The sequence below is a fragment of the Ptychodera flava genome, chromosome 4, assembly GCF_041260155.1.
Source record: "Ptychodera flava strain L36383 chromosome 4, AS_Pfla_20210202, whole genome shotgun sequence".
NCBI classification, from domain to species: Eukaryota; Metazoa; Hemichordata; class Enteropneusta; family Ptychoderidae; genus Ptychodera; species Ptychodera flava.
In genome coordinates, this window is record NC_091931.1 from 2805001 (window position 1) to 2819799 (window position 14799).

General features: G+C 35.9%; 1 protein-coding gene across 1 annotated transcript in view; it reads left to right on the plus strand.

The window, feature by feature from the left end:
* Nucleotides 1-12505, plus strand: part of LOC139130675 (pirin-like) — a 17089-nt gene extending 4584 nt beyond the window's left edge. Inside the window, exons 3-8 of the mRNA XM_070696427.1 lie at nucleotides 2946-3026; nucleotides 3540-3746; nucleotides 4423-4552; nucleotides 7115-7197; nucleotides 7533-7599; nucleotides 11785-12505. Of these exons, the coding sequence (XP_070552528.1) occupies nucleotides 2946-3026; nucleotides 3540-3746; nucleotides 4423-4552; nucleotides 7115-7197; nucleotides 7533-7599; nucleotides 11785-11942 (726 nt within the window). The 3' untranslated portion in view covers nucleotides 11943-12505. The remainder of the gene's footprint in view (nucleotides 1-2945; nucleotides 3027-3539; nucleotides 3747-4422; nucleotides 4553-7114; nucleotides 7198-7532; nucleotides 7600-11784) is intronic.
* Nucleotides 12506-14799: the final 2294 nt, after the last annotated feature.

Consider the following 14799-nt stretch of genomic DNA (forward strand, 5'->3'; position numbering starts at 1 on the left):
CAGTTTAGGACGGGCATACTCCCACTTAAAATAGAAACTGGGAGATTCAGTAATCTTGCAGTTGAACAGAGGTTATGCAAATTCTGTCCTCTTCATGTTGAAGATGAATTTCATTTTTTGTTTCAATGTACTCTGTATAAAGATTACCGTAAGTCACTTTTAGACAAGATATTGACTGATATGCCAGATTTTAAATTCTGTAATGATGTAGCAGACTACATTTATAGGGCATTTTCGAGAAGGAAAAGCACACTTTACAAATAATGTATCCTTTTTTTGTCTTCAATGTGGTATTCAACGTGTCTTATAAGCCCAGCGGGCTGGATGTTGCAATAGAAAACATTCCATTATAATTTATTTAAATGATGAATAAGTCCACATAGGACACTTAAATAAATAAAATACAACAACAACAACTAACCATTTCACACCATAGTTTTTGCCAAAACCTATTGTTAGCAGTGTTGATTGTGGATAAGCTCTCAGGAAAATGCCATTCATTCAGGATGATCAGGTTAAATTCAGATCCAGATAATGGTCGACAAGGATTTAATTCTTTGCTAGTGGAATGAATTGTGTGCAATTTCATACAGAGAATATCAATAGCCTGTTAACAGTGAAATTGTGATTAACCTTGTATATTTCTTAAAGTGGTACATATACATATAAAGAAGAGAGCTGCATTTGAACTTGAAGGCTGTAAGCTCAGATTTACAATGAGTTGTGTAACACTCTTGAAATTCAGTGTTGTTGGTAAAAAACAATTATTCCCTATGTAAAGATTTACGGGGTGACATCAAAAGTTCAATGTCTGATAAAAAACATATTCTTTAAGTTTTGCACAAACCCCCCCCCCATGAAACTTAATTGTTGAATGTTGATCAGAGGTTCCCATTATTTCCTTACTGTGATACTTCCAATCATACTTACACATACTCAGGATTGGTGATATTGCAAAAGACAACACTATTATTTCATTCAAAAACCTTGGTTTGTCATTGTATATAAGGGAATGGTCAGTTTCTTCAGCCTGGGGGGGGGGGCAGTGGATTCATGGGGGGTCACCCTGTTTTTGACTTTGGTGATAGGGGGGTCACCATGTTTTTGAAATGCCCAATAGGGGGGGGGGTCAGTGTGTGTTTGAATTTTGACACAGGCTCATCATTGCCTAAAATGCTAGTGTCAGCCACAAAATTCATCATTCAGTTGTATTTTTCGGCGCGCCCTTCGGGCGCGTAACTTTAATAATCAGTCATATTTTTCCAGCACGCCCAACTTTAACATATCAAGCATACATAAATCAGAGATATCTGTATGTTCAATATTTTTCAGCGTGCTCTTCAAGCTCATTACTTTAATATATCATACATCTTTCAGCATGCCCTTCAGGTGCATGACTTTAATATACAAGGCATATATATCAGAGATATCAGGATGTTTCATATTTTTTGGCGCGCCCTTCGGGCGCCATACTTTCAGAGATATCTTGATGTTTGCTAAGTGAAAGTGTACCATTATGAAATCTGCATTTCATATGAAAAGGATGACAAATTCCTGATACTTTTCTGTTCTCTCTGTGAGAATTCAGTATGAGAAAGCAACATGTACAAATATTTCACAATATATATTTGATACAGTGACTTATTTTAGAAATAGAAAAATGACAAGATATCTTTCCTTCTCATTGATGCAATTATATTTCCTTGTTTCATAGGTTTTCTGTAGAAAGATGCTTTTTATGAACAAAATACAGTTAAAAAAGGCAGTTTTTGTCATTATTAGCTGTGCTTTTATGGTTTCAATGTTACACAAGAAAAGGTCCTCTCAGACACTGTACACATCAGATTGGCTAAAAAACTCTCTATGGCTCCTCAGTAGATTTAATTGGATGGTTGGCAAGTCTTAACACCCATCAAAGTTTTTGATTCACTGCTTTTTCCTCTTTGATATTAATGATTGACATCCATTTCTGTACAACAGTTCAGGACATCTGGTTAAGCAGAGAAAGTGTGAAATACATTCACAGCTCATTCAAAATACAGCTCTTCAAAATGTACTGTATTTAAACTTTAAGATTGACACTTTGAAATTCCTATCTTACAACTGACATGTCAACAATTTCACTAAAACATAGAATGACTATTTAAAATATAAATATATGTAAAATGTAAAATATAATATATATATATATATATTATATATATATATATATATGTATATATATATATATATATATATATATATATATATATATATATATATATATATATTATATATATATATATATAATTTATGTCCATCTTTTGTTTTACTTTGTCGCGCCCGGGGGGGGGGGGGGGGGGGTCACCTGTTTTAGAAATTTGGAATAGGGGGATCACCCTGTTTTCAAAATTCGGAATGGGGGGGTCAGCCACTTTTGACGTCGGCAAAAAATAATCCACAGCCCCCCCCCCCCCCAGGCCGAAGAAACTGACCAGTCCCTCACACCAATATCAAAGTATCAAAGGGTCTCGATTGACTTTGCCACAAAAGAAACGAAAATGTCGTAATTACTACGCAATTAACCAAACCAAATATTATTATTAACCAGATATTATTATATTGTTTCTGTCGGATAGAAAGCTTTTTTGGGTTAAAACCCCCTCCCCAAAAGAATTAAGATTTTTATCTGACCTCAATCTTTTGACTTTTCCCCTAAACAAGCATTTAGTGAATCTTCTTCCTTAGACCTTTATCACAACCAGACTAGTATAATTGCAAAACTACCAGTCTGAGCAAAACAGCTTTGAGTTCAAGAAATTAGATGACGAGATTTATATATATCCCTTTGGGTCATAATATTCCTGTTACCATTACAAGGAACATGACTTTATGTATTGACTTCTGGTAATTTAAAAATCAAGGACAGACTCGACTCAGTAAAAAATACAAGGTTTATTTTCAAGGTGACATATATGTTGTCTGGTGCAGTAACACATGAAGATTTTCTTGGACATGAAGGAACTATCAATGCAGGAGATCTACAGGTGAGTATATTACAAAATATTGAAACTTATCTTCCAAGAGCATCTTCAGTGATAGGAATGGTCAATAATTTGTATTTGTAAAGCAATGTTTTTGAAAATTTGGTAGTTTATTGAGCAATGAACAAAAAAAATGGTGTGTATATACATGTAGGCTTGCTAATCATGCTGATAATTGACCCAGTGTGTTAAAGTATAGATTAATTTGACCATGGTGATGTGATTTACAAGCTTAAGTAAGTTTAAGATTTAAGCATTTCAGTATTGGACCCAGTAACACTACATGTATGTAGAGTTGATTCTAGGAAGTACATGTACCAGTACATGAAGTCAGGTCTCTTAGAAGATTTCATTGAGGTACAAATGTACATGTGATGTCCTTGCAGAGAAATTTGCAGGTGATGAAGAAGCTCTGCATGTTTAAAATGTTGACATATTTGACTTTCAGTTCTTCTAAAGAGTAGAAATTCCATGTTGTGAAGTTATTTGAAATACAGGTATTTCTTTGGCATTTAGTGGATGACTGCTGGGAAAGGTATTGTCCATTCTGAGATGCCGGCTGGTAAGATGATAGCCCATGGTTTACAACTCTGGGTAAATCTTGGAAAAGATGACAAAATGACAGATCCCCAGTATCAAGAATTGTTGGCTAAAGACATACCTGAAGTTAACAAGAATGGCATTCAAGTTAAAGTTATCGCTGGCGAGTCACTTGGAGTTAAGGTTGAGTATCTTAGACTAATTACTGCAAGTTTTAAGATACATGTACGTACTGTAGAATTGAGTGATTTTGCAAATGATTGATGTGTACTAATAAAAAATTGCAAAAATAATGACCAAAGGCAGGCATTTTATCCTTTTAATTTCTACTGAGGTAATACACAGTCATTGATGTAAGATATGTACCCACATACAAGAAAATGTTGTGCAAATATTGGTGCAAATATCATATCAACAAATGCTGTAGCAATATCATATTGGTAAATGTGAAGTGAATATTATATCAGCAAATATGGTTCAAATACACCAGTAATTTTTCATTCTTAACTGTCATTAATATTTATATACATCACTCATTACAACTTTAGTTTTTCCGTAATTCCTCTAACTCAGAGCAAAATGCTTATGGTGGAATATTTTGACTGAATCACTCAGCCTTCATCAGCTGTTGTGTCATTGTGAATGGTACAATGACGGTCAGTGGACCAGTTACATAATTGTACCATTCACAATGACACAACTGCATATGAAGGCTGAGTGATTCACTGACAGTTGAAATATTCTACTGTAAGCATTTTGCTCTGACTTACAGGAATTACAGAAAAAGAATATGATTCTAGAGCAAGGAAACACTATTTTTCATTGTAAAACTTTACTACTTGTAAATTTTTCCACATAGTCACAAGTGAGAACAAGAACACCCACCATGTACTTAGACTTCAAATTAGACAAAGGTGCAAAGTTATCACAAGCCATACCACCTGATTGGACGGCATTTATCTATGTCATCTCTGGCAAATCATACTTTGGTAAGTAAGATCACTAAAATGTTCACACAGTGTACTCTGAGATCATTAAAGCTCTTTGTAAGTGAGATTTTGTCCAGTGAATGAAGGAAAACTTGGTCTGTATTGTCTCAAAGTTGTCTCCATTTCCGAGTATTTTACTACATGTATATAGGCACTGACTAATACACACAAATGAAAATGACATAAAGTCAGGAATGTATAGTCAGCAGACATCTATGACATGTTCTGGACTCAATGCCGAAAGAAATTAAATGAAATTGACTAAAAAGTACAGAACAACCACAGCAAAATTGCTTGCACTTTTTATTGTGCACATCTACGTCCCATCATTTTCACAACCTTGGTTTGTCAGGTCTCTTTTGAATCACATGAAGTGTATTGCTGTCACATCAGAACATATTGTCTATGTTATACAGTCAGCATCAATATTGCAATCAGAAACAAGCATGACAAAAAATCCTGTATTATTTTAAGAGCAAAAACAGTGTCACTTGCATTGATTACAGAACAAATACATTATAATTAAGATTATGCAAAAGTTATTTATGGCAAATTGATTCTGTATTGAGATGTAAGAAGTGATGTCAAATGTACATTTCTTGCAAAGCTACATCACTCTGCTACTACTAATATTTGTGATCTCCAGCAAGTATAACATCTAATGACAGCTGATAAACACGGGCATAAAATACCATATACTGTAAAGAAAATATCCAATTATATTACCATGCCCTGTCTGTTGCATTTTAATTGGTCGAGCTGAACCATGTGACCGACCACAAATATGCAATAATGGTTTGTTTATGTGCCCATGAATATGAATAATATCGTAAACATCGTAACTTTTAAGCTAAAATGTAAAATTGTAATTTGTACAAAGATCGTAATCAATCACAAAATAAAATGGAACACTTGTAGGCCAAGTTTAGACACTTTTTTTGAAAAATCTCCAGATTTGCAAAATTTTTACAGCACACGCACTACTCACTGACAAGTTCTAGGCCCCTTGTTGTTTGCGTGGGAAATTTTCGTAAATTTTGACATTTTTTGGGGGTTCGTTGATAATATAATGGAAATAACGGGTGATGCGCTGACCATTAACGTTTATTTATGGGTGCGGGCTTGAGGAAAGCAAGAATTAACGGGCTCGGCAAGCCTCGCCCGTTAATTTTTGGCTTTCCTCTCGCCCTTGCCCATAAATAAACGTTAATGGTCAGCGCATCGCCCGTTATTTCTATAATATATCTCTTCTGACTTGGTGAAATATTGACTCTGTTTGAAAATACTAGATATCAATTGATGCTATTGTTTTACTGATAAATAACTGAACTCAAATCGTAGTGAGAATGTTTTTAACATCGAAATAGTGAAATTAAATTTCTGTGAAAGTGATTTTACAAGTGTCTTTTTCATTGCAATGTTAGAACTTTTTTACCATTGTCTTGTAATTTTATATGTAATGAAAATACCACCACTCCTTTTGAAATCAACATGTGAATAATACTGTACGGTACATTGATAAAAAAGTAGGTAAGGCTGAGTCCAATCAATTGTGCTTCTTATTTCAGAATATCTAAATTAAGAGAACATCATCAAAATTAGCTGTGGAAAAGCAGCTGTCTGTGGCAGGGAAGGCTGCGTCTATGTGGTCATCAAAAGGTCACTGACTCAAGATTTTCACTCCGGCGCTAAAATTACTTTCATTGATATGCTAATAAGGATGTCAAGCATTTGAAGAACTTGAACAAAGGTGAATAGAGTGAGGGTCAAAGTCTAGTGACGGAGTGAAAATCATGAGTACTCCTTGGAAAATCAGATGAAATGCATACGTACCAGAGATTTTATTCACAAAAGGAGTTAGGGAATGAACAATAATCAGAGTTAAGGCAGGTATAGGTAATTTTACTGAATTACGCTCATTTTGGTATATTTTGCCGTTCAAAGGCCCAACCCAAGTTTGGTCGTAGTAATTTACCTGTTTTCCCTACAACTTACCATACATGGCGGCCTGCAGTTGTCCGTGGCAGTGTTGACCTGCATAGACACAGCCTTAACCCTGCCACAGACAGCTGCATTTCAACAGCTACATCAAAGTAAGCATGTTTGCTAATTTAAGAAGTTTACTTGATATTTGGTAAAGCCCTCACTGCATAATAATATTGATTGGGGACAAGGTCATCCCCTCCCCTTTTCAAACCAACATTTTATTAATACTCTGCATCAATAAACGAGTAGGTAAGGTCAAGTTCAATAAGTTTTGCTGCTAATTTCAGAATATCTAAATTGAAACATCATCATCAAAGTGAGCATGCATGATAAAGGAGTTATTTCAAGAAGTTTGGTTGATATTGTGGAACTGAATGATGTGTCCTTATTTTATGTTGTTTCTGCGCAACTCAAATCATAGACTCAAATGCAACGCAATGTTGGTCAAATTTTGTTAATAACTCCTGATTATCACTGATGTTTTAATGAAAGTACATGTGGTTTTTGTTTGTTCTCAGAAATTAACCAATGATCAAGAAAATATTATTGTATTTTAATATTACTGTATTTTCATAGGCCCTTCATCACATCAAATATTAGGAAAGGAACATTACATTCTGGTACTTGGCAATGGTAGTTCTGTACAGGCAGAAAATAAAGCAAGTATTTCATTAATAACTTTTCATTCATTTCTTTGCAAATTTATTTCTGGTACCAAAATTTGCTTTGTTCCCCTGGTCTTAATTTTCTGATTTTGAAAGAGCATTGTTTAAAGTTTCCATTGACAAAATTTTATCAAAAGGTTCTTAAAGAAGTTTCAATATTCATTATCATGATAATTGTTGTTGAAGGCTTTATACAGAGGGAATATCATCGGTTTATTAAAACAAACTATCAATACAGCTGCAAAGTTTTTTGACTACATGTACATAAAATATACATTGTAATGATACATAAATTATACTTTCAATATATAATTGTGGTTATCTTTCAGGATTTCAAACGATGTCATTTTGTTTTGATAGCTGGCAAACCACTGAGGCAACCAATTGTGTGGGAGGGTAAGGTTTTTCATTACAAGTGACAAAGACTGCAGAATATTGTAACTGTACTTACACAAAACCCTTTGACAGTGGTTTGGCCCAAACCAATTGGTGCCAATGGTGAGTGTGGACCTGTTCACTTGGAATAGGTTAAATCAGAGCTGTCATTAGTGGTAGTCACTGTTGACAGTATATCATATGACGGAACTGTTATGTTGCAAAAATGCTGCCCTCTATGATTTGACAATGGTGCTTTTTTATTATTTTTAGCTACTATAGACTATAGTCTATAGAAGCTATTGGGATGGGTATCCGTCCGGCGTCAGTCTGTATGTATGTATGTATGTATGTATGTATGTATGTATGTATGTATGTATGTCCGTTTGTGAGGCGTCCGTCCACTCAAATATCTTGAGAACCGCAGTACTTAATGATTTGATATTTGTTGTGTAGATGAAAAATGTGATTTTGAGAAACTATTTTTTTTTATTTTTTGATATTGTTCAAAATAGGCAAATTAATGCCAAAAAAGGTGTTTTTGGTAAAAAATCTTCTTCATAACCGCTGGTCAGACAGCTTTGTTATTTGGTATACAGGTCCCTAAGGATAACCCAACTTAGATTTGTTCAAATTGTGATGAAATATGCAAATGTGTATTTTTAAGGAATTTTTTTGTCATTTTTGGTTAAAGTTTGACTTACATTGTATGTAATTCTTGTACTGTATAAACCCTATCAATTCACCCAGAAAAAAATAATTAATATGTTTTTAAATAATTGAATTAATTAGGAAATCATCAAAGCCAAAATAATTTTAGTGTGGAATTATCAGAAAGTTCAACTTTTTTTGACAGTTCATAGTGAATTGAGGATTAAAACATGTAAAGGCAACTTTCCTGAATCCCAACTTTGATATATTCTGAACCACCATTTATGTTATCTAAAAGAAATTGTTCATAATAGTTTGTCATGATAGGGTGGTCAAATAAATAGAGATAGAGAAAGTTCTAATTTCCATTTATGGTTGACTTGGTAAGGATAAAATAAGATTACTTTTTGAGGAAAAAAATAGAGTGGTCAAAGTGATAGGGTTTTTATGGTAAAGCTGGGCTGTAAGATTCCTCATGTGCTATTTATAGCAATTATGCAATCTGTGTAAACAGTGCAATGAAAGTGTAACATGATTCCTTATAATGCTTTTGATGACCTTGAACTTCTTAAGTTTCAAACATTTGTCTCTTCAGTGTGCTTTCTCTGAGTACGTACAGTCTCAACTTATTCAACAGAATTTACTTACAATGTTAATTTGAAAGTTAAAATGTGCTTGGTTAATAGGATGAAAATACTGATATTAAAAGATAACCAGCTCAAGATTCTTTATAACCTGACAGATATGCTGTTTTTTTATGACGTAAATCTTGATTTAGGCAAGTCTTGTTTACTTTTAATTAGAATGTAATTAACTCTTGTTTATTTGCTATTATAGACTAATATACCGGTAGTCTGATGAAATATGCAAATCTGTATTTTTACGGAATTTTTTTCCATTTTTGGTCAGGCCATCCTGAAATGAGCTATCAAAGATATCCACCTTCTTCATCAATACATGTGTCACAAAAGGTTATTCTCTACATAACACAGCAGAGCTTTGTCAACTTTTGAGTCGCTTGTTTTTTCAAAACCGCTGGTCAGACAGCTTTAATATTTGGTTTACAAGTCCCTAGGATGACCTTAGTGAGATAATTTCATAGAGTCAGGAAATACTTAATTTTGTATCCATGTCTATAATAGCTTCAGGGACTTTGGCCCTATGTTTTCCAAATTCTCCTGAACAGAATAGTTGTCAGCTAGTGTGACTTGAGCAGGGAAGTTCGAATGAGCCACCAATAGAAACTAGTATGAAAGGGCGAAATTTCATAGATGTTTACACTAGTAGTTAAGATTTATAGAAAGTAACAAATTGTACAATTATTTGGACAAGATGCGGTATATGTGTATTAGTTCTGTGTTTTGAGAGCTTGGCTATTCTTTTCTGTCCTGGATGATCCTAACACAAAACCAGTAGTTCTGGATGATCCCGCCTCAAGCCCAGTAGTCCTGGATTATCCTAACACAAAACTGGTACAGTAGTCCTGGATGAGCCTTCAGACTCAAAACCAGTAGTCCTGGATGATCCTGACTCAAGCCCAGTAGTCCTGGATGATCCTGACTCAAAACCAGTAGTCCTGGATGATCCTGACACAAAACCAGTAGTCCTGGATTATCCTAACACTGGTACAGTAGTCCTGGATGATCCTGACTCAAAACCAGTAGTCCTGGATGATCCTGACACAAAACCAGTAGTCCTGGATTATCCTAACACTGGTACAGTAGTCCTGGATGATCCTTACTCAAAACCAGTAGTCCTGGATGATCCTGACTCAAGCCCAATAGTCCTGGACGATCCTGACTCAAAACCAGTAGTCCTGGATAATCCTAACACAAAACTGGTACAGCCTTGCTGAAAACCAGTAGTCCTGGATAATCCTTACACAAAACTGGTACAGTAGTCCTGGATGATCCTGACTCAAAACCAGTAGTCCTAGATAATCCTAACACAAAACTGGTACAGCCTTGCTGAAAACCAGTAGTCCTGGATAATCCTTACACAAAACTGGTACAGTAGTTCTGGATGAGCCTTGCTGAAAACCAGTAGTCCTGGATGATCCTGACACTGGTACAGTAGTCCTGGATGATCCTGACTCAAACCAGTAGTCCTGGATGATCCTGACTCAAAACCAGTAGTCCTGGATGATCCTGACTCAAGCCCAATAGTCCTGGACGATCCTGACTCAAAACCAGTAGTCCTGGATAATCCTAACACAAAACTGGTACAGCCTTGCTGAAAACCAGTAGTCCTCGATGATCCTGACTCAAAACCAGTAGTCCTGGATGATCCTGACTCAAACCCAGTAGTCCTGGATGATCCTAACACAAAACCAGTAGTCCTGGATAATCCTAACACAAAACTGGTGCAGTAGTCCTGGATGATCCTGACTCAAAAACAGTAGTTCTGGATATCCTGACACAAAACCAGTAGTCCTGGATGATCCCGCCTCAAACCCAGTAGTCCTGGATGATCCTGACTCAAACCCAGTAGTCCTGGATGATCCTGCCTCAAACCCAGTAGTCCTGGATGATCCTAACACAAAACCAGTAGTCCTTGATAATCCTAACACAAAACTGGTACAGTAGTCCTGGATGAGCCTTGCTGAAAACCAGTAGTCCTGGATGATCCTGACTCAAACCCAGTAGTCCTGGATGATCCCGCCTCAAGCCCAGTAGTCCTGGATGATCCTAACACAAAACCAGTAGTCCTGGATAATCCTAACACAAAACTGGTACAGTAGTCCTGGATGATCCTGACTTAAACCCAGTAGTCCTGGATGATCCTAACTCAAAACTGGTGCAGTAGTCCTGGATAATCCTAACACAAAACCAGTAGTCCTGGATAATCCTACACAAAAACTGGTGCAGTAGTCCTGGATGATCCTGACTTAACCCAGTAGTCCTGGATGATCCCGCCTCAACCCAGTAGTCCTGGATGATCCTAACACAAAACCAGTAGTCCTGGATAATCCTAACACAAAACTGGTGCAGTAGTCCTGGATGATCCTGACTTAAACCCAGTAGTAAAGTAAATGCAGTGGTTTTGCAATCTAGCCTGGTGTCCTAATTAACACTTCATTTAGTATTTACCAGTCCAGGTATAAAAATTCAAAGAAAAATATATTCAAAGAAAAATCATGGCCCAGGACCTCAGATATCTCTTTATTACTTCCTTCTTGACTCGTGTTGTTGTCAAAGTATCACTACATACATACATGTATACCCATGGATCAGCTTGATGCACACATGCACAGTATGTTTCAGTATGTTTAGTACACTTTATGTTTGCAACCCAGATTATTTTTCATGATTGCATAGCTTTTTGTTTTGTGGAAAGGGAGACCCTCATGATAGTTTCATAAACCAGCTAGTACAGAGAAATTTGGATAGCAGTCTTTTTATGGAATGGGGCATTTACAGTCTGAGTGATATGCCACTTTGGTTTTTTCCATGTCCTGATTCTCAGTAACACTCTGAGCTGTTTGTGACATTATGGGCTGTTTGTGAGATAAAGGACCATTGACCTGCAGCGTTTCATATTCTGTTTATTTTACAGGTCCATTTGTGATGAATACACAAGATGAAGTGAACAATGCTTGGAATGATTACACAAGGGGAAAAAATGGTTTTGAAAATTCTAAAACATGGAACTCTAAAATTGGTTTAGATTATCTTGCAACACAGACTTTTGATAAAACCAGTGAACAAAAGTAGGGGGAAAAGTTATCCACATAAATAGAGTTAGAGACTAAAAATTGAGTGCATGCAGATGTTCATCAGTGTTGCCATGCATACCGGTATACAGTTGTGGAGTTTATATCGAGAGAAGATTACATGTATACATGTATATATGCCATGTACACTGTATATATTTCACCACTTGTATATTTTGATGTACTTTTTACAGTGAACAATCGTAGCGTAGGGTTGATAAACTAACTTGTGCTTGCACTTGGTGCACTTTTTGTGTTCCAAGATATCCTACTACTCACTATACATATCAATTAATAGACATGGCAGTGTTCTGTCACTGTATTACTGCATGTCAAGGAGGATAAAGTGTTGTGCACATAGAGGGCCATATTGGAGATTCAAATAAGTTTGAAATATTTCCAATTTAGTTATAAGACTTTGAGGAAACTTTGATGAGAATAATGATTGCTTAAAGTCTAATCACCTTCATTACTTTTAATTTACAATTCATAAATTATGCACTCTTGATGATCAATTTTATGCTTCATGATAGTATTTTGTAAATAAAATATTTGACATGATAATATTATGTCATCTGGTCATGTTGAGATCAAATCTTAAAATACAGAAATGGTGTTTTTAGCAGGCCCTCCATCAACCATAAGAAATAGAACATTTCTGAAGGTCTTCCCATTGAAACTGCTTTTTCTAGTCAACTCAGGCCTTCAATGGGTTGTCAAATAACGTCTTTGTAACTCTTGTAGGTGTTCACATTATGACACACTGCGAGTGTGCTTCCAAGTTGCTATTTTAATACATGTATAACATCAACGGAGATAGACACATATACAATGGTGTCAGCCTGGTCTGTAATCTAGCCTTTATGTCAGCTTGCAAGTATTTATGTATTTTGCAGTGATTCTTTGCAATCATTCTAAACTTAACAGTTTGACTTTGTATAAGTTAGCCAGGGCAAGAAAGAGATCCTGAACTGACTGTGATATACCGGGGTATATGGGATTATATCATACCAGTAGATTGATAGCGCAAATACAGTGATCTGATTGGTCGAGAAGTGAAAAGAACTGTGGTATATTGGCTATATACCACAGCTGGCATACCTGCGAGCTCTCAGCTTGAGCAAAAATCCGTTTTTGACATTCCACACCAGAATTTCAATACGCTGTTATGATATAATAGCAGTGAATCACATCCAGCGATGGTATACCACTCAGTTTTAACCAGCTCACGACATATATGCTCTCACTATATGTCGTGAACAGGTCAAAATCTCATGGCATACCATCGCTGGGTGTGCATTATTGCTTAATTACTTCTATGTTGATATCTATACAAACGATAATGCACTTTCAATTCAGACATCCAAAACTTAATACGCATGCACAAAATATGTCTCATGCTGCACATTTTTCCATTTCATGGAATTTTTGTCTGTAATTTTAAATTACAGAAAAATTAGTGTTTGTTTTTCAAGAGCAACTGCATATTTGTTGACTTCAATAAACATATGTATACTCGGTATGAAACTTGTTATGTAAATACATACATTGTCATATACCGGGACATGTACGTACATGTATGTATGTGTATCACCAGATTCCAATATAGGGTTTCTTTGGTTTGAACCAAGACCTCTTTTGGTACCAATGCAACAGAGAATGTAGGCAAATGAGGTCAACAATGAAATATGCAAATTGTTTTTAAGAGAGATTGAGAGTTGAGGTTTGAAATAATTATTACATCACTTGATAGTTACAGCAGCATACACCATTGACATAAGTGTTGAGAGTTGAAATAATTATTACATCACTTGATAGTTACAGCAGCATACACCATTGACATTTAGTGTAAATTGGTTTTTCTCTGAAGTTTGTTACTCTTGGGTCTGTATTCTGACAAAGCTGTTGTTTCGTTTTGTTGTTTACAGTGAAAAGACATCAACTTCAAACAGGGCTTAGTTTTAATTCACGTTATCACCAAAAAGTATATCAATAACGTGATATTTAAAGTGACTTTCCAAAGCCTTGACTATCAACCTTTTAAACCATGACCGTACATTTGGAATGGGATAGCTCTCGCTGATGACATTTTCAACTTTACTTTGCACTTTCCAACATGTTTCCAACTTGTGTTTTTACATAGTAAGTCTATAGTGGCTGTGTGAATCTGTCAGGAAAACACAATGCAGACAAATTTCTCACTTGCAAGGACATGATGAGAGTTGCAAGACATATCTAACATTATGACATCAAAGCCTACCAAAGTTCATATAATCAGACTAGCTCACAGGTTAGCTGCAAATGAATTGTATCAGTCCATTTGCTGATCAGCAAAGGTTGTTGTCGGGGTCAACATAAAAAGAAATGCAAAAATATGATATGAAACACAAATAACTAAAAGAAGGCTTGATGATACTACTTTGCCCATCGAAAGTGGTGATTTCTTACCCTCAGGTAATGACTTTGTCCCATGGGTAGTAACTTTATGCTCTTAGGTAGTGGCCTTGTCTCTCCAAGAGAGTGATTTTATCCCCACTCTCCGAGATGTTGACTCTCTCCTTCAAAGGTGCTGACTTTGACCAAAGTCATAGGCACTTTGTACCCTGGCAGTGACTTTTTACCTCCAAGATAGTGACTTTATCCTGTCAAGGTAGTGATAATCCCCAGAAGGTATGTAGTGGCTAAATTGTTCTCCCCTTCCAAGGTCACTTCATCCCTGAGGTAGTGTTTCTAAGGTAGTGACTTTATCCTACTTGGGTAATGACTTTGTCCCCAAGGTAGTGACTTTATCCCACTTAGGTAATGACTTTATCCCACTTGGGTAATGACTTCTGTCCCCTAGGTAGTGACTTTATCCC